Consider the following 25221-nt stretch of genomic DNA (forward strand, 5'->3'; position numbering starts at 1 on the left):
CCTTTTGTTCAGTGGGACTCAGGAAGCTGGTAGCCACCTTGCACTTTCGCTAGTCTTTATGTTGTGCTACTTTCCACCTGATGTTTTGGCTTCCATAGAAAAGAAGCTAGTAATTTCTGTGGTTTACCAGTCCTACCGTAATGATGTCTCAGTTATGGAGGATCTCTGCTCTTGAGAAGTTAGTTTTCAGTATTCAAAATACACATCTTAGAAATCTTCTTTCTAACAATAATGAAAACATGCAGAGGACTTTGGACACCTACAGATCTACCACCTTATATAATAAATAGAACATGACTAGTCATTCTGAAATGGTGTCTCTGCCCTGATTGCATTTACTCCTTCCAGACGGATAAACATTACCTTGAACTTGGTTTATTATTCTCTTGCCTTTTTCTTCAGTTCTGTAGCATGTATCCCTAGAGAACATAGTTGTAAGGTTTTATGATTTTATTTACACTTTATTTTTTTATTGAGGTGTAATTGATGTGTCCATACGATATTTAACTTGCTTTGAATATATTTTGATAGTATATTTTTGCACAATATATTTGGGGAGATGTGTTCATGTGAATTTGCAGTTATAATACATTCATGATCACTGCTTTATAGATCACAATTCATCTGTTTACAGTTGGTGGACATTTGTTTTTAGTTTTTGCTACTGCAAACATTGCTTAGCATGATTGTGTCTTCCGGTGCACATGTGCAAGGATTTCTCTAGGTTCTATATGTATACATATTACCAGCTTTACCAGATGATGCTAAATTATTTTCTAAATTTGTATGAATTTACACTCATCAGAAGTATATTAACAAGAGTTTGCTCCACACTCTCACCATGACTTGAAATTGTTACTTAAGTTTTTCTAATTCAGATAGTGGAAAATGCTTTCTCTTTGTGGCTTAAATTGTCATTTCGTTAACAGTTGGGCATTTCTTCCTATATTTAAGGGGTTTATGTGTTCTCATTGAATTATTCAGGTAAGTCTTTTGCCCCTGTTTCTAGTTTTCAAATAAACACTGAAGTATTGTAGTTATTTACATATTTTGGAAATCAATAATTTGTGAAGTATACGTTATATGTGTTGTAATGATTATCTCTTTTTAAAATTCTTTTTAAAAATTGTTAGTACCATTTTGTGATGAACAGGCATTTAAAGAATTTTAATACAGTCAAAATTACTGACGTCTGTGTGGCTTTTGACTGGTGTGCAGTCTGAGAGGGAAGATGGATGCCTTGGATTCACATTGTGGCAGTAGACACAGGGAAAAGTGGGCAGATACGGGGATATTTTGAGCCTGAGCTTTGCTGATGGGTTGAATCTGAAATATTAGAGAGGGGAAATCAATGATGACCGTCAAGGTTTTTGGTAAGAAGGACTAAAAGAATAGAGTAGATGTTTATGCAGGTGTAGAAGTCTGTAGAGGAGCAAGTTGTGAGGGGTGTGGTATGAGTACAACCAAAACTTTGATTTCAATATGTTACTGTTGATGTGTATTTTGATATGAGTGGAGATGTTAGGTAGGTGTTCAGATGTACAAGTCCAGAATTGGAGAGAATATTCTGGGCTGGATGTATAGATGTGTAAGTTTTCATACATGGTATTTGAAGCTGTGGGGCTGGAAGTCCTCTATGGAATGGGTCACCTTGATGAGGTTTGAACTCGAACTTTTTTACCACTTGGAAGGAGGCTATATGGATCTAGGATTTTAAAGTGGGGAAAATGAGAGGGTTTGCTTGATGATAATGGTTTCTGAAAACCAATTGAACAAATGTCCCCAAGAAGACAGTCCCCCATTGGATTTGGAAGTGTGGAGGGTCATTGTGACCTTGGTAAAAGTATTTTGTGGTTTTGTGGAGATAAATCCTGATAAAAGTAGACTATGGAGGGCATGGGAGGCGAGAGAAACTAGAGACACAAGTAGTGCAGTACAGACAATTCTTTCAGAGTTTTGTTTCAAACTGGTGCAGAGAAATCTGGTACTAGGTGGAAGATGCTTGATCAATGGAGGATTGATTGAATAACGGGAGATGTCAGTGCCTGTCCTCTAATGGAGACAGTTCAGTAAAATAACAGCACAGTGAGGCAGGATCAAAGACTATTGCTGTAGAGACCTACTCGACGATACCCTTTTGTTCTTTGAACATATTTATAATATCTGATTTGAAGTTTTACCTGCTAAGTGCAGCATCTCACAGGCTATTTGTATTTGCCTTTTTTTTTTATATACTTTGTATGGATGACACCTTCCTATTTGGAGGCATGTCTTTATATTTGTTGTTAAAACTGTATTTTAGATAAATTGTTAGTTCCAGATGCTGACTCCCCCTCTCCACAGGGCTGACTGTGTCCTTGTTCACTAACATACACGAGCAAAGTCACAAAGTCTTTTTCCTCTGCAGGGCAAAGCCTCTGAAGTCACTTCACAGAGGGTGCTAGTCTAGACAAGTGTGTTGTCACTGTGGAATGACTGACAGTGGTTAGCAGGGTTCTCTTTTACCTGTCTTTCCCTGATCATTGATTGAACTACTGTCTGTCTCTGCGGACAGCCAGCTGATAAGCTCCATTCATTGTGGGCTAATTGCTCCTTTTTGGAGGGCAGGGGGGACCAAGGCCCAGGAGATAGCTCTCGTGTAGCTATTGCCTTTCTCTTAACTACTCAGCATGATAATCCGTTTCTTTTGAGAGTGTACTTACACTTAAACATCCTCAAGCGCACTTCCAAATAAAGTTGAGTTCCCTTGGGGAGAGCTTCCTGGCTCTGTTCCTAGAGTCTGTCTTTCTCCCTGTGAAAAATCACCGTGGCACTACTTTGGAACTGCGGGTGGGCATGCTGTCTTGTTTCTGAGTGAGCCCCTCTCCTTCAGGAGTAGGGTGCTGCATTGAGGACTTAGACTCGGCCGTTTTTGCCTCTCCTAGCATGGAACCTCTGCCCTGTGTGTGAACTGGGTCGGGGTGATCAGGGCGCCAGTGTCCTCCGCCTGCCTCGCGCAGGATAGGTCTTCGACTCTGTGGGTGGAGGGAATGTGGACGAAGGGAGTCTCCAGCCTCTCGGCCACACACGCCTGTAACTGAGCCTCTGTGACGTGGAGCTGAGTGGGATGGGAAATGCTGGTGGTCTGCCCCTCCCACTGGCAGCTCAGGGAGGAGGGAGCCCCATCTTTGTGGCTCTGAGTGGATCCTCAGTCCCATTGAATGGGGTGTTGTGGAATGAAGGAAGAAACAGTCCTGTGGTTCGAGGACCACAGACACCATTCTTACCAAGAGTTAGGAGATAACTCTTACATGTTAATTTGCTGGATGCCCTGAGGACAATTTTCAAAGGCTTTAAATGGTTGTTTTTAAAATACTTTTCACTGTGAATTGTTTTACTGGGAAAGAGAGGCTAAGAGTTCCTCACGCTGACATTTTGTGTGTCTCACGTTCTTTTAAATCTTACTGCATGGCTTGGCATGGAATTAAGTGTAAGTAGTTGGAATGGAAATCTAAGTTTTCCCTTAACAAGCAGTGTGTCTGTGTGTGCACGTGTGTTCTCTCCTGTCCCGTAACCTCTACGGGTAGGTCCCGGCTTCACAAGCTGGCTTGCTCTTCACCCGCCTTTCGCCTACTTGGGCATCACTCCCTCCCTGTCACCTCTGGCTGTCTCTTCACTTGTGATTTTCTGCCTAAGCTCCAAACGTCTACTCAAATCACTGGAAATGGTGACACAATGTGTACACTGTCTTCTTGGCTCACACATTAGCTTTGATTTTTAGCCAGTCTCTTGGCTTTTGTAAACTAGCTTGTGGACTGTCTGTCTTGCTCAGATGTTGGTCTCTTCAACACCAAATTAATTTTTAGGCATTAATATTACGTGCTGCAGCCCTCACGCAGCAATTGTTTGGAAGCTAGGAGGACATTTTGCAGTCAGTGTAAGGCAGTGTGGGTAACTACTTTCCACAGGAGCTTGATTTTCAGGCTACTTCACCAAGGCAGCTATCTGGTAATGAGCTTCAAGTCTACATTATAATGAAACTATTAAAGGTAAAGGGAAAAATTGTCAGATAAGGTATCTTTTTAAAGTTTGGGGGCGTCTGTTAATGAGACAGTTTCCATCAGACCAACTGAAATCAACAGATATTTTGCCTGAGGGAGTGTTGCACTGCGGTGATGTTTGAAGGGAACTATTTTTCGCAGGAATTAGAGCAAGACATAAATTCATTGTTACTTGGATGGTAGTTGAATCTCATTTTGAGGATCTTAGGGGAATGTCTCTATGCTTAATTACCTAATGTGTAAATTAAGTCCTTGAAAGCACACTAATTAGTAAATATTCCTGTATACGCCTTTTGAGTTCTTTGACAATAGTCTTTCCTCCTCTCATCTTCAGGGAATACCCAATTGTATCGTAGCATCCTTTTTTTTTTTTTTTTTTATTTGACTTCAATGGTCTGTGATGAAAAGAATTTTGAACCTTAAATGAAAAATCATTTCTACATTTTAGTATGTGGAACTGTACTGGTATGAGGTTGATTTTTGATTTGAAATGATTTGATTTATGAACCAAATTAAGACTTGTTTAAAATCGTTCTTGCGGTAGCTTGTTGAAGGTATAAAACGTGTTATAAAACCAAGACAGACTTCAGAATTTAACTTGAAAATATTTTCTAGGTGAAATAAATGTGTTATTTGCCTCTTTCTTCCTCAGGCAGCAGGAGCAATCCGTCCTCTCGTGTCTACTGTCATCAGTCCGTCTTCGGATGGTTGCTTAGACCACTCACTAGACCGTACCAAACACAGAGCAAGCGAAATGCCACAGGCCTTCCTATTTGATGTGATCTACGAAGCATATCAGCAGGTAAAGATCTTGGCTTCTTGAAAAAGCTGCTGTGTTACGGGCCTCTCAGGACACCCCCACCTTGGGAGATTTGCTAGAAGAACTCCCAGAACTCTGTATTTAGTTGTACACATGGAGAATGTTGGGAGTGAAGTAGTCAGGACACACAGCTGGATCATGTGAGAGAAACAGGCAGAGTGTGGAGAAATCCATTCCTTAGGCTCTGTGCCCTGCAGGGTCGCACAAAGCACGCCTTCCCTCCAGCAAAGAAGAGGCAGCAACGTTTATGTGACGTTTCTCCCCAGGGGAGCCCGTTAGAGACCTAATGTGTAAGGTATTGGATTGATCACAGACGTACCCTTTGCCTAGCGCATAAAAGCTTCAGATTCCCAGGAGGAAAGCAGGTGTTCAGCATAAACCATGCTGTTTATGCAAACAGTCTAGGCACAGTGAGCCATACTTATCAGTTAACTGTTCACTGGAAATACTCCAAGAGCCAAGCTCCCAGATGCTGGCCGAGGACCCAACTGGTGAGCAGGTCTTCCTAAGTGTAGCATTCTCAGGCCCGCAGTGGTAACAATTTCTCCACCGCTGTGTAGACATTTTATTAATTAAAATTTTAGCTAAAGGTAAAGTAATTGCAAAATAGCAAATCCATATTTAGATTATACTGGATTATCTTGGTTTTCATATTTTGGAAACAGTTTGTACCTTTAAAATTTTACTGGCATTTATTTGAATTTTATTGATCAGTTGTTATGTTTGTCAGAAACTTCCCAATGAAATATGGTGACTTAAAGCAACTAAGCCAGTGCTTGGCTGGTGTTAGACAATCAGTAAATAGAGACAGATGGACTTTTAAGAATGAGATAACAGTAACATAAATATTAACGTTTATAATAGAAGAGTTGCACATTTTGGATGGAAGGTATTCACGTAATGAATCAATCTTAACTGTCGGTTACCGTTTTAAATATTGAGACTGTAAATCAATCAATTTTAATGGTATGAATAGTCGGTCATGGTTTGTATTTTCTTACAACTTGTTAGACCAAAATTTACTTGTATTTGGTCATTAATCATAAATATTTTACTATTAAAAACTTCTGAGGTTTTTATTTAAAAATCCTATTTTGTAGCCTAAATCATGCTGAGCCAAACATCTGTCGAACATTTCTAATACTTCCTAAGATTACTGTAATAATTTATTCATCTTGATGTAAGCATTTACATCAAGAAGAATAAATGTGGTAGCTATATTGTAGAGAATAGAATCTCATGATACTCACATTAGAGCGGCATGTTTGAGCAGTCGTTCCTAGAGAATTAAGCCCTAATGCACTGAAGCGCAGGTTCTCAACCTGTGGTTCCCAGACCAGCAGTGTGAGCATGTTTGGGAACTTGTTAAAATGCAAATTCTGGGGCTCCACCTCAGACCTACTTAAGCAGAAACTCTGGGAATGGGGCCCATCTATTTGTGTTTAAACAAACAAGCCTTGCCACATGACCCTGAATCTTGGGAACCACCAACCTAAAGTATCCATTTTCTGTGAATAATTCTCTTCTATTGCATTCTTGGGAAAATTGAGAACAGTCATAAAGAAATAACACGGGTGTGGTTCAGATGAGAAATCCTCATTTAAGACATTTTGGAGGTTTTGATAGACATTCTTATGAATTATTTTTGATGATAAAGACACAGAAGGCAGTTTGAGTATATAACACATTTCTCTCTGTTAGCTCTTCGATGATTTGTGTACGTACACATTTTGGTTTTAATGAACTAATAAGAAAAATGAATGTTAACACTTTTATAAAGAAAGCTAAACTAAAAAAATCCATGTTTGAAAGTAAAACCATACTTGACTGCCCCCTGATGCCTTCTCTCATCCTTGAACCTGCCTTTATAGCCCACATCTTTCCCAGCAACACTCAAGATCTGAAGTCTAATGGCTATAATGCCTTATCTACACCACTCCCCAGAATGATACATCTGATTCAGCTGTGGAGTTTTGTTCATACTGTGTCCACATGCATGCTGTACAAGCAACTGTTACTGTATTTTGCTTTTGCTAAAATATTTTCTAACCACTTTTAGAAGATACACATGTCTCTCATAAAGTAATAATTTTCCATGATGTTTGGTGCCAAAGTTGTTTGGGTTTGTAACGTAGCTTTCTTCTTGGGTGTTACACAAAGTATTGCCAGAAGAACCAGAAGGAAAGCTTTGCTTTTAATTGGTTCCGGCAGGGTTTAATGTTATATTGGGCTATTGCTTAGGACATTGACAAGTCATATATAATGACATAAAAAAGATTATTAACTATATAATACTAATTCTGGCATGTTTGGGAAGCACCTTTATAGAGAATGGTTGTGTGGGATCCAACCCTTAAAACTACGTGCCCTTCAACATGTTCTGAAATATTGTAGACGTCTCAGAAGTAAACATCTAATCTCTTCTCTACAAATGATTTCAGCATTGATGTCATTACTTTATGGGCATTGTTATTTGTGGGCATTAATATCTTGAAGAAGAGTGAGGATGAGTTGGATATTTCAAAATATGAGCTAGAGATGTCATCTAGCATTATCTGGGCAGTTCAAGAAGACATTTTTCATATGTTTTGAAATGAACTCAGTTTTTTTTTAGGACTAGTGGAAATCATTTTTTACTGAGAGTATTTTGACTGAGGATTTAGTTTTAGTTGAAACTTAGGAGCACTGTGTATGCCAAGATGGCCATACATTTCCTAAACCTCACAGTAGGTTGTCTGAAAAGAAAATAGTGGTAGTTCTCTGCTTACAGTATTGTCTGGATTCTGTGTTGTGTCAAATCGTTACCTAGAGCTTTTGGCTCCCAGGAATGACAGAATAGCTTGAACAGCTAACGTCCAGTGGATAAGTTAAAAACTCCGGTATCTGTCTCTTGAGAGAGAGAAACATCAATACAGAAGGAGAGGTGGGATGTACATGTGTCTATTTGTACTTGTACAATGGCAAAGAGAAGGGACTGAAAGTAGTCCACAACTGGAAGGGATTCAGCCTTCCAAAAGAGAAAGAAGAGAATCAGGCTAGGTCAGAGCCACACTTAGGTGGTGCGCCACTGAGCTCTGGATCCACTCCTCACCACGTTGCCGGATCCTGCGGACATCTCTCCTTTGCCAAGACATTTTAAGGTTCATCAGTGAAGGGTGTTAAGGTGACACTGCAGGTTGAAGGGACTTTTCTGAGTCTGGGGTGCTTCCACTCCTGCTGCCCCTGCATCTGCCATTGGCATGCGTGTGGGGCACACAGTGTCATTCACTCTGCGGCAGTTTTGATGCCATTCTTTGCCTGCTGACCCCCTGGTGGAGGATTTCCTCTTAGCCAGTCCTGGATGGCAGTTCTGTGCATGCCAGCCTTGGTCTCTGGGCCCTGAGCCTCTGTCTGCGGGTCCCTGTTCAGCAGTCTCGGGCTCCCGGCCATCCAGAGGGGCTCTCAGCTTGCCAGTCCTCGCCCAGGGATTCTGAGATACTAGCCTTGGCCTGCTGATCGTGGGCCCCGCTCTGGCCCAGGTCCGGCCATTAACTCCTCCACCATCCAGTGTGCCACCAACGTACCTTCTCCAGTGAGATTTGAATCTCAGGCTTGGATGTAGGGGCCCCCTTCTTCCCAAGTTTGTTCGTTCCTTGGGTGTCTTCCCTCAGACTTAGAAGGTTTCTTAGAGTTCTGTTTTCTTCATTCTTTATAAAGCCATTCTGCATAGTAATACACTATTAAATCTCTCCCATTCAAATTTTTGTGTAGTTTGACTCCTGCCTGAACATGAGTGACACATAATACAAGTGGTTTTTTCCCGAGGTCACTTCTTAGTCACTCTAGTGGTGAGGCAGAAAGCTATTATCTTTTTTGGCCTGCGAAGCCAGAGGATGGAGTCTGGGGCCTCCAGGAAAGTTGGCCATGGAAGGAAGTATTCCAGATGGAGGAAGCCACACAGGAGAGAGGGCCGACATCTGCAATATACAATTTCAAGCCTTTGCTGACTCCTGAACTGTGCATGTGTAGGGCAGTATCCTAAGGGACTCGGGAGAAAATCATCAGCGGGAAGCCTGAAGGAGGTGAACAGAGACTGGAGCACCAGCTCGCTCCAGAGGAAGACAGGGTTTGGAGTTGGAGTCTTGCTGTGTGAAAGAGAACTGGTAAACACTGCTGGCTTTTCATGAGGATTCTAGAAGGACCACATTTTAGGAGTGCCACTTCCCAGGAAACACCATGGGAACTAACAATCTGTAGTTTGTGAAATATCACCTACAGTGTCTAGTACATATTTTGAAACTTAAATATTAAGAAGGTAAAAGTGGCTGATGTTAAGTGGTCAATAGTAAAAGACCCAGAGGTTGAAAACAGCAGCATAGGAGTTTAAAATCTCCATGACAAGGTTAGTATAATGGGTGAAGGGTGAGGAATTTCAAGACAAATATGGAAAGGGTAAAAGATCAAATAGAAATCTGAGAACTGAAATAAAGTATCCTGGATTGAAAAAAAACATAGTGAATCTGTTGGCTGTAATCAACAGTCACCTTGAAGATAGACTGGGTTCCCAGAGGTCAAGGTGGAGGCTCCTGTCTCATTACAGCTGGAGCCTGGATCCGGAACACCGTGACTTGTGTCGTCTCCATAGGTCACAGCAGTTAAAGTCCAGCCCACGTATTTAAGGAGAGGGAACACAAACACCCCCTCCCCATAAGGAATTGGTGGCTCTCTTTAATCCACCACAATCATCATGTTGTAAGAGTAAAAAATGTGGAATCATTTGTGTTTAGTTTCTGCGACTTTGTGTTCAGTGTTTCACTGTACTTCTCTGAGTCTTGGTATTTTTGACCATGACAGAAGATAATATCTTTGCTAGGTTGTTGAGAAGGAAATAACTAGAAATAGTGGCAGTTGATGCAAATTCCACATTATTATAAATCCATTGTTTGCTTCAGTTTGTTCAGCCCCTAGTAAAGTGTTTAAATGTAAAAACTTAAAGAGTTAATTCTATAAACTGAATCTCTTGAAGCTTCATGATTTTGAGATTTGGAAGTAACCTAGAATTTTTTCCCTGACATTTTGTTTTTGTTCAAATATACTTTATTATTGAGCATGGAAGGTGTATATAAGTTGTCAAGCCAGTGAGGTGAGCAGAGATTCAGAAGACCATCCAGTGGTCGTTTGCTTGGTTACAGGAGCATAAATGGACATGAGACACTAATCTCTCCCAAGTAGAATAAGCTGGAGGAGGGACACAGTTATAGATAGAAGGAGTTAGTGGTCAGTGCATTTGCCTGACGAATCACCATAAGGATGTTTGACCTTGTGTTAGAGAAGAAATAGTTACTTGGAAAGAGATTTCAGGCTTAAGTTGTGGGGGAAGATCCCAGAAGGTTTGTTTCAATGGCAGAAATGCTGGCCTTTGTATATAAAGCTCCAATAATAATCCATCCTTTAGCTTACAGAACTAAAACAGATTGAACCACATCCCATTTCTATCCAATGACATTCATTTAAAATTTCTACAATAGCGATTAGATGTTAGAATATATCCATGGAACAAGTGAAAAATCCCTATTACTTGGTTTAGAGCTACTTGCCTTTTGCACTGACAGTTCTCATCTGGGTGCCTGTTGTGTCTAAGCTTCCACTTGGAGCAGGCGTTCTCATCTGTTCCTGACGGCTGTGGGAGCTGGAAATGTGCTCAGAGTGGGGATTGACCGGGGAGGAGTATGTGTCTCCTAAAGACTCTTAGGTCACTTGAAACTGGTTCAAAATGTCACTCTTGGCTTCATTCTAGGACACACTTTCTTTGTTAAAGTAACATTGAATTTTTGATTCACGCAAAGGGAAAGGGAAATCAGTTCACTGAGTACTCTACGGAAGGCAGAGTAACTGGTAGATGATACTCCCGTTTGATAGTTAAGAAGTCAAAATACTTGTAAGGGTCAGTATCTATTAAATGGCAAAAACAAGATAAAAATTGCATCCTGATTACTTTATCTGTTGTTTCCTGAAAATGATTCTTAAAACAATAACATGCATTATTCTAATACATTGTGATGATACTTGCCATAAAAAGTATAATTATTTTGTGAATATTTTTAATAAGATTTGATAACCCAGGATGAAAAGACTAGAGACTATTTGCTTAGCTGGTTAGTTGTGAATATATTCAGCAGTGCATTTTTATTGGCATGTTGTCTGTCTTTATCTGTGTAGTTTTCATCTTTTTGGTGTAACTTTGATGTTTAGTTCTAATGTTGAATGTTTTTGATATACATGCCTTAGGGAATGAGTATATTTGAAATAGAAGAAATAAAGGATGACTAACTCCATTATTTCCTGATGGCTATCGTTGAGTGGGGAGGTTTAGGAAACATCCTATTAAGCTTATGTATTTAATGACAGTAAATTCCTTTCTTGAAAATACACCCTTTTCTTAGCCCTTATAGCCTTGAGGATAATAAGAAAACAGCAAGGAAAATTTTTATGTCCTCTATTTCTAAGAAAATCTAAAAATTCCAAGATGCTTTGGCCAGACTTTATTTCCTTTCCCTTAATGTAATCCCAAATTTCTTTGTAAGTTCAAAAAAAAAAAAAAAAAAAAAAGAGTAAATGGCCAAAGCCTCTTTAGGCTGATAAAGATAAGTTACATCATTTCATGCAGTCTGTGTGTTCCCTACCACAAAATAATAAATGGAATTAAGAGTATCAGGAAGTCAGACTTCCTGTCATTAGAAGTAGGCTAGTCTGCTTGATACCTGATTCTGATGGATTGCAGAAAGCATAAGTGCCCTTTGTTTTCAGCCATATTACAAATCATCATGCTACATCATGTCCCGGTGATATATAAAGCAGTATAAATTTATGTGGGGAAAAAAAACCTTTACACTGAGTGCTGCATTTTAAATAAATTTCACTTTTTATACTTACCCATGTCTTGATTCTGTTGAAGGAATTTACTAAATTCAGTTTATTCCTAAAAGGAACATTTTTGGCATCATATTTTCTTTTCCAGGAGGATGTTGCCACTATCAAATCGTGTACTTACAGTGTTATGTGGCAATGATGTATTATTTTTAGCAAGACATTTTTTAAAAAACTGAATTGAATTAAAATATTCTTATAATCAAATATAAGTGATAAATAATAACATTTACTTTTCTGCTACTATTTTCTGGAAGATACAACAGTGTAATCATTTAAAATGTTACTGAAGCTTGGTGGCACTCTGTTTAGTTTGCACCCTGGTAAACTGGATCGTTACGCAGCAGCTACAACAAAAATAACAAATCTGGAAACACCAATCTGAGTTCCTAGTTTGTTTTTTTTATATTACACATCCACAAGTACTAGAACTGAAAGAGGACAAGGATATACTTACCGACATGACTGTCAGCAGACTGAAGCCAACTTAGGAGAAGGGAGACCATCATGGTCATAAGGAGCCACAGGACTTTGAAATGAGACTGCTTGGGTTTGATCCTTGGTTCTCCCACTTACTGTGTGTCTGTAAGCAGGCTATTCAACCCATCAATCTCGGTATACTTGTTGGTTAAATAGGGCTGAAAATATTTATCTTAAAGGATCAGTGGGAAGTTGGGATGAGCTGACCCATGTAAAGTTCCTAGCACAGTGCCTGATGTGAGAAGTATTTGTCAGCCCTTAGGTACAGTTAATCCCCACACCCCATGGCATGGAACAGTCATTCTTGCTTACTTGGTCTGCAGGTTGGCTGGGTGTTGGTTGATAAAGGGGGGGCTTCACAGGGTGGTGTTCATTATGGTCTTAGTACTCATGCTCCCTGCTGAAGGCTCTGCTTGGGTTTGCTCTGTGTGTGCTGCTTCTGGAGCCCAGGCTGGAGGGACAGCAGCTCTGATGGAAGTTCTGACAGCAGTGGTAGAAATTGTGAGAGAACAAGTGGAAAGATGTGGTTTTTCATAAGGAATAGGCATGGGACTAGCACATGGCCACTTCCACTCGCATTCCATTGGGCAAAGCAAGCCATGTGACCAGTTCCAACAAGACTGCGGTAAGCAGGTAGGCTTCACGTTGAGATGGTGGCAAAGGTGTGCATTTATCATTCTATAGGGAAATGAAAAAATTATGACCAATGTTTCCATCTTCCTCAGTGGTCAACAAATAATTGATGTTATTTCTGCTATTCTTTTATTCTTAACGTCTTTCCTTTTCCTCTTGACATGAATTTTCTGGCATGAACAGATAGGTGCTAAAGCTGTAACATTCTTGTGGTTTTAGCAGCAGTACCAGCCTGACTGGCCGGATACCCTTTTCCCCGCTGACACAAGCTCCTTTTCTTATGCTCTGGTTTAATTTCATGCTTTAGATCACAGCTTAAATAACAACTCCTTATGAAGCCTTCTTGTCTATGCTTTCTCCTAATTTTCTAATTCCCTTTCTAAAATTTCCTCTATAGTATTTACTGTAATCTGTGATTGCCTGTGTGGTTTGTTTTACTTGTTGGTTACCTTTATCCCCCTATAAGCTGTAGGCCAAGAAGGCAGGGACTTTGTCTTGCTCACTGTGTTACCCTCAGTGCTGAGCCCAGAGCCTTGCATACAATAGTCACTCAGTAAAAATATTTTATCCTTCATAAAAATGAAAAATCTGGAAGAAATGATGGATATCGATTTATAGTTTTAATTGGAATTATCTTTTCTAGTGTATCTCATTTTAGTGTGGCCATTTACTACAAACATTTATTAAATACCACATTGGAACACTTACATATGCAATGAAGGACTTTATTTGAGAAATAGTGTTTTTATGGGGAAGTTAACTTAGCAATGAGCAAACAAAACTTTTATTTATTGATGATGCAGATGACTAAAGGAAATCATTTGGGTTCTGGAGGAAGTTACCTTAGTAAATGTTTCAGCTTTAGCAACAGATTGCTTACACTTTGAATGAATTTCTTATATATAAAATGTGATAAATGTACACATTTTATAAGTTTTATAGCACTAAGAGTAACATTACAGCAGATTTCCCAAACTGTGGCTTCAGGGTTGAGTACTACCTACAGATTTGTCTGTCTGTTCTATGTATTATTATAATTGAAATTTTTCTTGCATTAAGAATCAAAATTATTTCCTCACACAATCCAAGATTCAGCACTACTCTCCTGTTCTACACTATTTATACACTTGGCTGTGCTATACTGTTATGTAAATTGAATCTTTATATATGGCATACCCTTCAATACTCATTTGTATTTATTAATTTTTGCAATGGTCTTTTAAAATGAGAAAGTTAAAAGTATGTTTATACTGTCATTTATATTTACCCATGTATGTAGTTAATTTTACTGGTATTCTTTATGTAGATTCAGGTTGCTGTCTAGTGTCCTTTGATTTTTAGCCTCAAACTCCTTTTGGTATATCTTGTAGACCATGTTGGTTAGCAAAAATTCTACCAGTTTTTGCTTACCTGGGAATGTCTTAATTTCTGCTTCATTTTTGAAGGATTATTTTGTTGGGTATAGAATTATTGGTTCACAATCTTTTTCTGTCAGCACTTTGAATGTTTTCCCACAGCCTTCTGGCCTCCATGGTTTCTGTTAAGAAATTCTGTTAGTCTTACTAGTGAGTCTTGTACAAAATTAACAATCTCTTGCTGCTTTCAAAATTCTTCTTGTCTTTAGTTTTTGACAGTTGGACTGTCAATGCCTATTAGTAAACTAAAATCTCTAAGATGAAGCTGCCGAGCTTTGTTTAAGCTAGCGTTTCCCGAACTTACTTGCATACGGAACACTTGCAGTGGATCACTGCTAGAAACACTGAGAAAGTAGTTCATTTCTGCACAAGAAATAGATAGACTTGTAGACAACATACTCATTTGTTTTAACTTTTCAATTAAAGGTAAAGGGGAGATAAAGATAATAAGTGAGTAGTAGTGGCAAGTAAAGATAAAAGCAGTCTTGTTTTAAATATTCCAGGGAATAGAAATCTTATTTTTGCTAAACTGTACCATAAAAATAGTGTGGATTACGATGAGGTTTTAAAAAATTTATGAAATTAAAAATTTTCCATTTGTGCCATAGAACTTTAAGAATGCAGTGAGATGCTTATTGCCTTCTATGGTTCCTGACTTAACGGTAGTTGTTTATTTCTATGTGTGTAATGAATGAGTACATTTTACTATCTTTAAGATGTTACGGTTTCACAATTTATTACAAGAAAGAAAACTAGAGGAAAATGAAAGTTACTTTCAGCTCCTGATCTTTGGTGACTTAGCTTTACCTTTTCTAGATTGGTAAATTCAGGGAAAGGTTTTGAAAACTTAGCAAACAAGCAAGAGCATTTGCTGATCTAATTTGGTCTGAATATCTTGCAGAATTGAATGCAGTTCTTCATTTACTTGTTTGTGGCTGACATCATGGTTTCTAGGGACTTTTCCTTTTTTAGTGACTGCAACCAAATAATTACATTTTATTTGGGTCTTTTGTTCTTCTTAAATATATTCCTTATGAAAATTTAAGGCTTAATCTGACCACAGAATCTCTGGCTTTTTGTGTGTGCACACACGTGTGTATGTGTGTAGGATTGTTGATACTGTAACTATGCAGTTCACAGATGAGAAGAAAAGACTGGGCACTGATATAAAGTAGTACCTCTAGGGAGTTAATTTTCCACATGCATAATTCAATAATTTCAGATTGAAGTAAATGTTTCTTAATTGTTAATCAAATACTATTTGTACATAATCTAAGGACAGTGGAAGTTCTGACAACACTCTAAAAGCAGTCTTAGGTTAAAAATGACTGCAGATAAACTATTCTCAGATAATCCAGATGGTAATATTACATGGTTTCTAGAGCCATTTGATTTACACTAAATTTTAGTAAGAATCTGTTCAGTGTTTCTGGAATATAGTTTGAAAATATGCTACATTTTTATTAAAATTTTCTTTCCACTTTTGTCAGGTACAGGTAGAAATACTAGCAATGAAGCGATCCATAAAAGAATAAATTCATTATCTCACAAGTTCCTAACTACTATCAGCGGTAAATTTATTTTAGCATAGGGCCTTGAATAAGCCTGACCTATGTCTTGGATATAGTCAGTGATTAAAACTGTGTTTGAGGAATGGCCAATAGGCACTTGAGAAAGTGCTCAATATTGCTAATTATCAGAAATACAAATCAAAACTATAATGAAGTATTACCTCACACCAGTAAGAATGGCCATCATTAAAAATGTTCACAAATGATAAATGCTGGAGAGGGTGTGAAGAAAAGGGAACCTTCCTACACTGTTGGTGGGAATGTAGTTTAGTGCAGCCACTGTGGAAAACAGTATGGAGATTCCTTAAGCTAAAAATAGACTTACCATATGATCCAGCAATCCCACTCCTGATCATATACCCAGAGGAAACTCTAATTTGAAAAGATAGCATGCACCCCAATGTTCACAGCAGCACTATTTACAATAGTCAAGACTTGGAAACAACCTAAATGTCCATCAACAGAGGACTGGATAAAGTTGCAGTGTGTGTGTGTATGTATGTTTACAAACCTACATACACACACATACACACTCACACACTGGAATACTACTCAGCCATAAAAATAATAAAATAGTGCCATTTGCAGCAACTTGGATGGAGATACTACTATATATGAAATAAACAAGTTCCTACTGTATTGCACAGGGAACTACATTCAATATCTTATAATAACCTACAATGGAAAAGAATTTGAAAAAGAATATATATGTGTGTGTATATATGTATGTGTATGTATGTATATATATACACATATATATATGTAACTGAATCACTTTGGTGTACACTAGAAATCAACACAGCATTGTAAACCAATTATACTTCAATAAAAAAAAAAGAATAAAAACTAGGTATGAAAAAATCTTACTTTTAAAGTTGCACCTTAAGTACATTTGTGAATCACAAGGTTTCTGAGTAGCTTTCGAATTTTACAAAGTTTGCCATAGTGGGGTTCTAAAGTTTAGTTTCAGTGATTTAAGTCCAGGTCTTGTCTACAAGCTGTCTAGAAAGCCATTGGTAAAAGGCCCACTTTTGCAGCTATGGCCTGAAGTGTGTGCTGTGTTGTTCAGTGGTTGGCGAGCTATCATGTTAAAAATGACCCCAAATTACTACATGTTCTTCAAAACACAGTATGAAATATTGTATTATGAAAACTACAGGTAGAGTTACTTACCTGTGGCTCTTAGTAAAGCAACAACTGAAGAATTTATTTGCAAGGGTATTATGATTTAATCCAACTGTAGTGCTATGTAGTGTTTTTAATTTACAGTAAAATTGAAATAAGACTAGTCTTTTAAATGTAGTCGACTACTTCAGTTGTTCTGTATTTAATCAGCATATTTACACAATGAAACATCTAGGATATATGAATTCTTCAGTTGAAGATTAAGGCAAGTTTCTCAAATTTTTTAGGAAACTGAATAAAATAATACCCAGTAATAAGCAATAGGAGGAGAAACCATGAAAAACAAAGCAAAACAAAACAAAAACCTTTAAAAGTATCCTGGACAAGTTAAAAGATGTTTTCTCACTAAGGGCTCTACAATGAATGGACGTGTGATTCATTATTATCATCTTCCTCTATGGTGAAATACACACAGCTTTCAAATATATCAGATAAAATGAGGAATTAAAACAGAATCTGACTGACTTAATCTGACTTTTAGGGAGAACTGAGAAAGATGGATGGTGCAGTTTCTTGGCCTTAGGCAAAAGCAATGTGTGGCCGTGAACATGGCTGAGCATTTTGTAGCAAGTCAGTGATACGGGACACACCTGGGTCAGGTGTGGTGAATTTTCACTTCTGGAGAGATGTCACATTTCAAACTTCTGCTTTTTCTCTGGCATTGCAGCAAGGCAACTAGAAATGGTCCCCGCTGGGGCAAATGTGATGGTATTTTTGTGAGCTGGTGATTTTTAGACACTAGGTAAAACTGATGCCAAATTTGTCCCATTTGGAGTTACATCAGGAAGGAAGTTTGTTCTATCTTGTTGCCGTGCATTTGATCCAGAGGTAGCTTCTAGTTTTCAGTGTAATCACTCTGAGATCTTTCACAAGCATCCTATTTTCTGGGGAAAAAAAAATCGTAGCTTAAACGCCACAGGATTTGGCAAGAACTCTTTTAGGTACGCTTTGAATCTTTCTCTTAACCTCAAAACATAACACATGCAGAACTGATTAAATGTATTTAACATAGATTAATCACTTTTCCCAAGACTATTGCTTCAGCTTTTTTGTGGTCCTAATGCCTACAAATGAAGGTAATTTTAGCTTATAGTGGACTCTACGGCTATTGAATCTTCTATGATGAGGATTCCCTAGGAAATGGTACCGCTGTGACCGGCTTTGTAGGACAGATGCTCGATCTTGATCCCATGACATCCACATTTGAAGAGGGGTGTCTTTTTCAGTATCACCATATGTTTCCTACTCTTGATATTTTCACAGTGAAAATTAATCAGAGATTTTTTTTTCTTGTGTGTTTTTTGTTTTGGTATGGTTTTCTTTTTTGGTACTTAATCTAGGCCTGTGTCTGTTGGATGTCTGTTTAGTATCATGATAATCCTTTGGGAACGAGAATGTGCTTTTGTTTACATTGCATAGCAGAGAATAAATGTCAACACTCAGGAAATAATTATTAATCAGAGAGGGAATGCAGTTCTTCCTGAGGACTCAGAGCGGAGGCTGGGTAGGAGTCCTACATTTTGTCCGTAGTGCTATCACTGAAATGTCTCTTTTCTTCAGGTATTTTTTTTTTAATTAGGTTAATTTTATTTATTTTAGAGGAGGTACTGGGGTTTGAACCCAGAATCTCCTACATGCTAAGCATGCACTCTACCACTTGAGCTAAATCCTCCCCTTCAAGTATTTCTTAAAGTATATCCTCATCTTATAAAAGGGTGTTACTACACCATGCTTTTTGAGCATAAGGTCTATGTCTTTGCATGGTAAAAGGGTCTGTCAGCATTCATTCTGCTGATCGGAGACTCTGGAGCCTTCAAATACATTGCAAAAGGGGTATCTAGGTAGCATGCTTGCAGTTTAGTCACTTCTCATACTTGTAATTTTGGTTTGGAAAGGGCTTTTGGCTAGCTCTCCATATTTACAAATGATCATCAGTGATGCTGTTACACATTCTTTCAGAAGAATTTTGAGACAGTTGACTCTAATAAGAACTCTTATTGGTCCTGGAACTTTCTAATGTCCATGGAACCTCCCTGATTAGCCCTTGTGTTTGCAAGGAAGACAGATGCAAAGTTTTCTAAGAAAGACATGTAAGTTATTGAAAAAGTATGATTGGTTGGTAACTGGCAAACTGTTGAGATCTGAATTATTTCTGGGGTTTTTGCTTCTTTATGATTAACTTTTGTTTTTACTCATCTGCTAAATTTATGATTTTTTCTTCCCTATAATTTTAGCTTTAGTTGCCATAGGTCTTTAGCTCCAAGAAGAGTGCATGGCATGGTAGGTTTGACTCCCCTTCCCGAAGGCAAATTCTTTCATTATTTTCTAGTGAAAACTTCTTGCAGACAGAACCTTCGTCATCCTATTTACCCAGATCATAAGCCACTGATCATCTGATGGATTGGATGTTCTGGGGATAGGTCCTCACCAATAGACCAGTCCACATCATCCATAGGGTGGGGTTGGGGAGGGAGGGAAATGACAGGAGAATAAGGTTGATGCTTCCTTAGCAGGGACTGTAGATTGGGCATCTCCTTGGAAAAAAAAAAAGGTGAGGGTAGGTCAGCCATCTTGTATCTACTCAAAAAAAAAAAAAAAAAAAAAAAAGTACAATGTCTCATTTATGTCCTAGTCATGGGAATAGAAGCAGATAATCTTTTCTGGTAAAGATTGAAAACATCATATTGTTTCAGGCACTTAGAGTGCTGAAATAAAAATGAGAAGGATGAAATTAGAATTCTCATTGTCTTCTATAATGAGGTGAGTGACTGTGTATGTGCATCTGAATAGTGGTGAACCAGGTACCTGTCCGCACCTGTGCTAGAGGTGGCCACAGCCAGTGTCGTGTATGGAACACAAGGGTGTAAGTACACCAAAGGCTGGTACCAAAGGGGAGGTGTAATGGCACCAAGGGGGTGGTATTTGCCAATGGCATGCTCTGCTGTTCCGTGACGGAATCCACAGAATGTGCAGAGAAGGAGCGGAAGAGTGACACACCTATTGGGCTGTGACTTCACTCATGTGCTTTTGTACTTGTTGACAACAAATGAAATGATCTTAATTCTTTGTTGCTAAGGAGATGTATTAAGTTTCTCAGAGTAGGATGTTACCTATTACAGAAGTATAGCAGTCCAGGTGTTCCTGGCTAATTTCCCAATGTCCCCAGACCATCCTACTGAATAGTTCCTCACCAGTCTGTAAGTGTCTGTGCTGTGGATTTCATCCTGCCCAGGGACCACAGCCCAGCTCGCTGATGGTGAAGGAGGACGTGCAGGCCTTAGTGTAATCCCTGTGAGCAAGTGTGTGTGTGTGCTGTGCTGTGCTGTGCTTTGAGGCGGCTGCTTTGCACTGAAGGTGTCCGTAGGCTGGATCAGTGTTGCTCCATTCTTTTATCTTTCTTTGACCAGCAGTCAATTCAGGCATGTTCTTCTCACGGAGATGACAGAGGTATAAAAGAGTGAAACATACAAGGATTCTTAAAGCCTAGATTTGTGACTGGCACACTATTTCTGGGTTCTTGTATCGGATAAGGCAAATCACATGGTCAAATCCGCAGTCAGTTTCCTTTCCCCATCCCTAGACCCTCCCATTGATCTGTTTTCTGTCTCTATTGTGTTAGCTTTTCTGGAATGTCATATAAATGGAATCACGGATATGTAGTCTTTTGTGTCTGATGTCTTACGCTAAAGCATAATGATTGTGAGATTCACCCATGTTGTTGCACATATCAGTCCATTGTTCTATTTTATTGCTGAATAGCTTTTTGGGGTTAGTATTAGTGTCAGTGGCCTAGTGTTCAGGCAAATTTAACTCTTGCTTTCTTAGTCATTACTTTTCAGGATTGGAGGATGAAGGCTAGGCTGTAGAGAATGGGAAAGTTTTTTTTTTTTTTTTAGTAAATCATACATTTTTTATTTCAAATTTAAAAAAATTGAAATGTCATCAATTTACAACCCTGTGTTTGTTTCTAGTGTATAGCATAAGGATTCAGACTGGTGTGTGTGTGTGTGTATTCCTTTTCATATTCTTTTTCATTATAGGCTATTAGAAGATATTGAATATATTTCCTGTGCTATATGGTCATTTCAATTTTTTAAGCAGAGTAATATATGCATAAAATTTTAAAAGATAAATACAAACACGGAAGTCCTCTGCTCCACTTCTTGTGGATCCACTCCTGGCCCATCTCCCCAGAGATAACCACTTCCAATTATTTTCCCTGCATCTCCTAGACTCTACTGTCATGTTTTTTAAATTGAGATAGAGTTGATGTGCAATATTATAAGTTACAGGTGTGTAAAATAGTCACAATTTTTAAGGTTATACTCCATTTAGAGTTACTATAAAATATTGGCTATATTCCCTGTGTTGTACAGCATATCTTTGTACTTTATTTTATATGTAATAATTGGTACCTTTGATTCCCCTACCTCTATATTGTCCCTCCTTTTTTCCCCTCTCCCTATTGGCAATCATTAGTTTGTTCTCTATATCCATGAGTCTGTACCCTTTTTGTTATATTCATTAGTTATTTTATTTTGTAGATTACACATATAAGTGATATCATACAGCATTTGTCTGACTTAGTTCACTTACCATAATACCCTCTAAGTTCCTCCACGTTGTTGCAAATGACAAAATTTCATTCTTTTTTATGGCTGAGTAATATTCCAGTGTGTGTATATATACCACATCTTCTTTATTCATCTGTTGATAACACTTAAGTTGCTTCCTAATGTAGGCTATTGTAAATAATGCTGCTGTGAACATTGGGGTGCATGTACCTCTTTGAATTGGCATTTTCATTTTTTCCAGATACATACCAAGGAGTGGAATAGCTGGTTTAAAGGGTGGTTCTATTTTAGTTTTTTGAGAAACTGCCATACTGTTTGCCACAATCACTGCACCAATTTACTTTCCCACCAACAGTGTGACAATGATTCCCTTTTCAGAGAAGAGTTCTGAAGATGCAAAGGAGCCACAGACTTTCACAGATAACATAGAAACAGTGTTTCATGATGTTAAGAGATGGTGCCACAAGGAGGTGAGAGTATAGCTCAGTGGTAGAGTGGGTACTTAGCATAAGGAGATCCTGAGTTCAATCCTCAGGACCTCCATTAAAAAATAATAATAAATAAATAAATGAACCTAATTACCTGCTCAAAAAAAAAAAATACAAAGTAAACCAAAAAGTTGATGCTGGTAGAAACATTATAAAGTGAGACATCCAAGAAGGACTTGAAAATATCATATGAAATACAAGGGCTGGGGAGAACCCTGAAGGTATTAAAATGAGTGGGCCAGAAAGAGGCTACTGGTCAAGTAGTGTTGTGTACAGATGGGATAATTTTAAAACTATACTTTTGAGCACTAAATGACATGAAATATTTGGGGTTTAAAGCAGATTGTTACAGCTTTAAGTGTTGCACTGGACTCAGATTAAATTTCAGTTTATGCAAAGTGCGTAAAAAACAAAATAGAACTGACCTCATGAAGTCAGTGGTGCTTCTCTCCAGCTCCCGCAGTTTGTGAACATACTGATTGGCTGTGGTCTCCTTGTGTTATGTTTACTTGTATGATTTCCCACCAGCCTTATTCATTCTTCTCAGCCCTTAGAGTATTGCCTGGCAAATGGATTTTTGGATTTTTTTGGATAGGTGTTCCCCAAGTTTTCTGATCATTCTTTTTCATGTTTCTCTTAAAAAGTGTTGGGCATGTATTTACAACTTCCTATCAGTATTTTTTACTAGGTGTCCTAATCTGATGTCATTAAATCTAACCAGTAGACCTGTTCATTTTTCGACATCTTCCAACTACGTAATAATGTTACCAACCCTGTTGGCCCTGAAATGACTTCTGGCTCTGAGCCCTTTCTTCTCTTTATGTCCTGGACTTATTTCAGATCCTTATGGTATCTTGATGAGATTACAACAGTAGCCTTCTAACAGTTTTCTCCACATGAATTTAAAGCTGCCTTATCTCTGGGGTTGGTTAGTGATAGAGGATTTCAGTTTTTCCCTTAGTTGTTTACCCTGGAGGTAGATAATGCATGTGTGATGTGTCTACTCAGTGTGTTTCTGGGCAATATCTTAATTTCTTAATTGCGTTGCTAACTTTTGATCAGTTTACTTTTTCAAAGACGATACATAAAAGAGAAGAGTAAAATACTCTAGTGAACCTCTTAGTTTTTAATCATGTTTGACAATACTTGATTATGAAAGTCAACAAAAATGGCTAAAAACAGTTTTAGAATTACTGGTGAAATTCATTTTCCCCCCTAATTATCTGGATGTAGAAAAAGAAATACCATTTTCTAGGGTAATGTTTAACTGATGCATTTGGATGGTGTTTGCCTATAAGTTCTTAGGTTCTTAGTGGATTTTGCTTGGGTAGGGCTGGTAAAACTGAATAAGCTGACAGATTTTTTTTTTTTTTTTTTGACAGATAGGCATTTGAAAACCTTTTATGAATGTAATTCCATGTAACCTCATCTAAAAATTTGTACCCAAAGAAATCTTATCCTTAGCTAGGTCATGAAACTTTGTTTCCTAAAGACTGATGATTGCATCTATATTATCAGCCTCATATGGACTTAGTCTGAGATTGTTTATTTATTTAGAAAATGATTGAATGTATTGTAAGAACAAAGCATCTTGGATGACTGTCTTTTGTGCAATTCTAAAATACGTTGCATAATTCAAACAATGTAAATGTATGCAAAATGCTTCAAGTTTGAGTTTCAGATGATTAATTGAATGCAGGTGTTCATTGTTTACCTCATTGTAAGATAGCCTATTTTGTTTCTACTTGAAACATTCTGAGCATGAATCTATAACTGCAGAGTGAGAAACCTGTGCATGCTTGCCTTTGATTTAGTTCTTCCCTAATGTATATTCTTTGTTGGGCAAACTTCCCAGGCTGCCTTGCAGAAACAATACTGTGAATGATGTTAAAGCTAGAAAAATAGATATGTAATTGGATTATTTGTAGCCATGAACCACTACATGATTACCATGAAACAATGGTTCCTTACTTTTTTTGTCTTAGAAAACCTCTGAAACTTGTAGACTCTCTTCACAGAAAAATAACTGCATTATACACAAAATACTATTCTTAGAGGTTTTTCAGTCCCTTTGAGTTCCATTCATTCACCTCATGTTAACAACTCTCCTACATTCTCATACATTGTTTTTGGAAATATAAGTGGAAGCCACCCTTATGGTTGACAATATGGAAACACCTAATTAGAGTGTTCATAGACTCCTGTTTGGGGGTAGAGACAACCAACTGAGTGTGTACCTAATCTTGTTCACTACTCAAACCTCATTAAAACTACTTAACAAGGGATTAAAACCAACATGAACCCATGAGAATAAGAAGAATAAGCGAGGTGGTGATGGCAAACAAATCAATAATCAGAAAGCAGGTGAATGGGTAGTAACTGACCCAGTCGATCTGAGAAGGCTGAATTATAAGAGTGGTAGGGAAAGCGAAGAATCAAAATTGAGTACAATAGAATCCCCAAACAGTTCAGGACCTGGTAGCACCAGGTACCCCTAGAACTGAGCAAAAGAGGACAAAATAAAGAGGCTCTGCTGGAATGTACTTAAGAAATAATCTGATCTCTAAATCTCCTCTGCTCTATGGCCCATCCCTCTACAGAGGTGGGTGGGGCCAAGTGCTCCCTATGTCTGGGGAGAATGTGGGGTGCAGTCAGTTGAGAGTGAGTGCCTTGCCCAAAGCAGTGACTAACAGACCACGTGCATCCTGCCTGGCCAGGGGCTCTTCTCCCACTCAGCAACCAGTATCCTGGTTGGCTGGGCTTTCTCTCCTAGCTAGAAATGGGAAGAATTTTATTTGTGGAATATGTTCAGTCTAAGAAGAGAGACCTAAAAATACTAACCTCAGGGGTCCCCTAGTAAACATTTCAACACTGTTACCCTACAGTGAAGCTCCTTGTTCACAAACCCCAACCCTGCACTCATTGCTTAATAGCTTTTTAATCTTCCACTCTTAAGTCTAAGGTGACAGGCAGTTCCATCTCATGTGAAGAATGCACTTACTCTGGAAGGTAGAGACCAAAACAAGCAAGCGTAACATGAAGAAACAGCGCATACGCAGAGAAAGGAAAACTTTAAAAAAAGTGAATAGCATCGCAGAGGTAAAAGTTC

At 38.3% G+C, this 25221-nt stretch overlaps 1 protein-coding gene across 11 annotated transcripts in view; it reads left to right on the forward strand.

Moving 5' to 3' along the window:
* The window catches only part of CRPPA (CDP-L-ribitol pyrophosphorylase A), a 358292-nt gene that overhangs the window by 19389 nt on the left and 313682 nt on the right, over positions 1-25221 (forward strand). For all 11 annotated transcript variants that reach the window (XM_074367401.1, XM_074367403.1, XM_074367402.1 and 8 more), the window contains exon 3: positions 4693-4842. In XM_074367401.1, the coding sequence (XP_074223502.1) occupies positions 4693-4842 (150 nt within the window). The remainder of the gene's footprint in view (positions 1-4692; positions 4843-25221) is intronic.

The sequence above is a fragment of the Camelus bactrianus genome, chromosome 7, assembly GCF_048773025.1.
Source record: "Camelus bactrianus isolate YW-2024 breed Bactrian camel chromosome 7, ASM4877302v1, whole genome shotgun sequence".
NCBI classification, from domain to species: Eukaryota; Metazoa; Chordata; class Mammalia; order Artiodactyla; family Camelidae; genus Camelus; species Camelus bactrianus.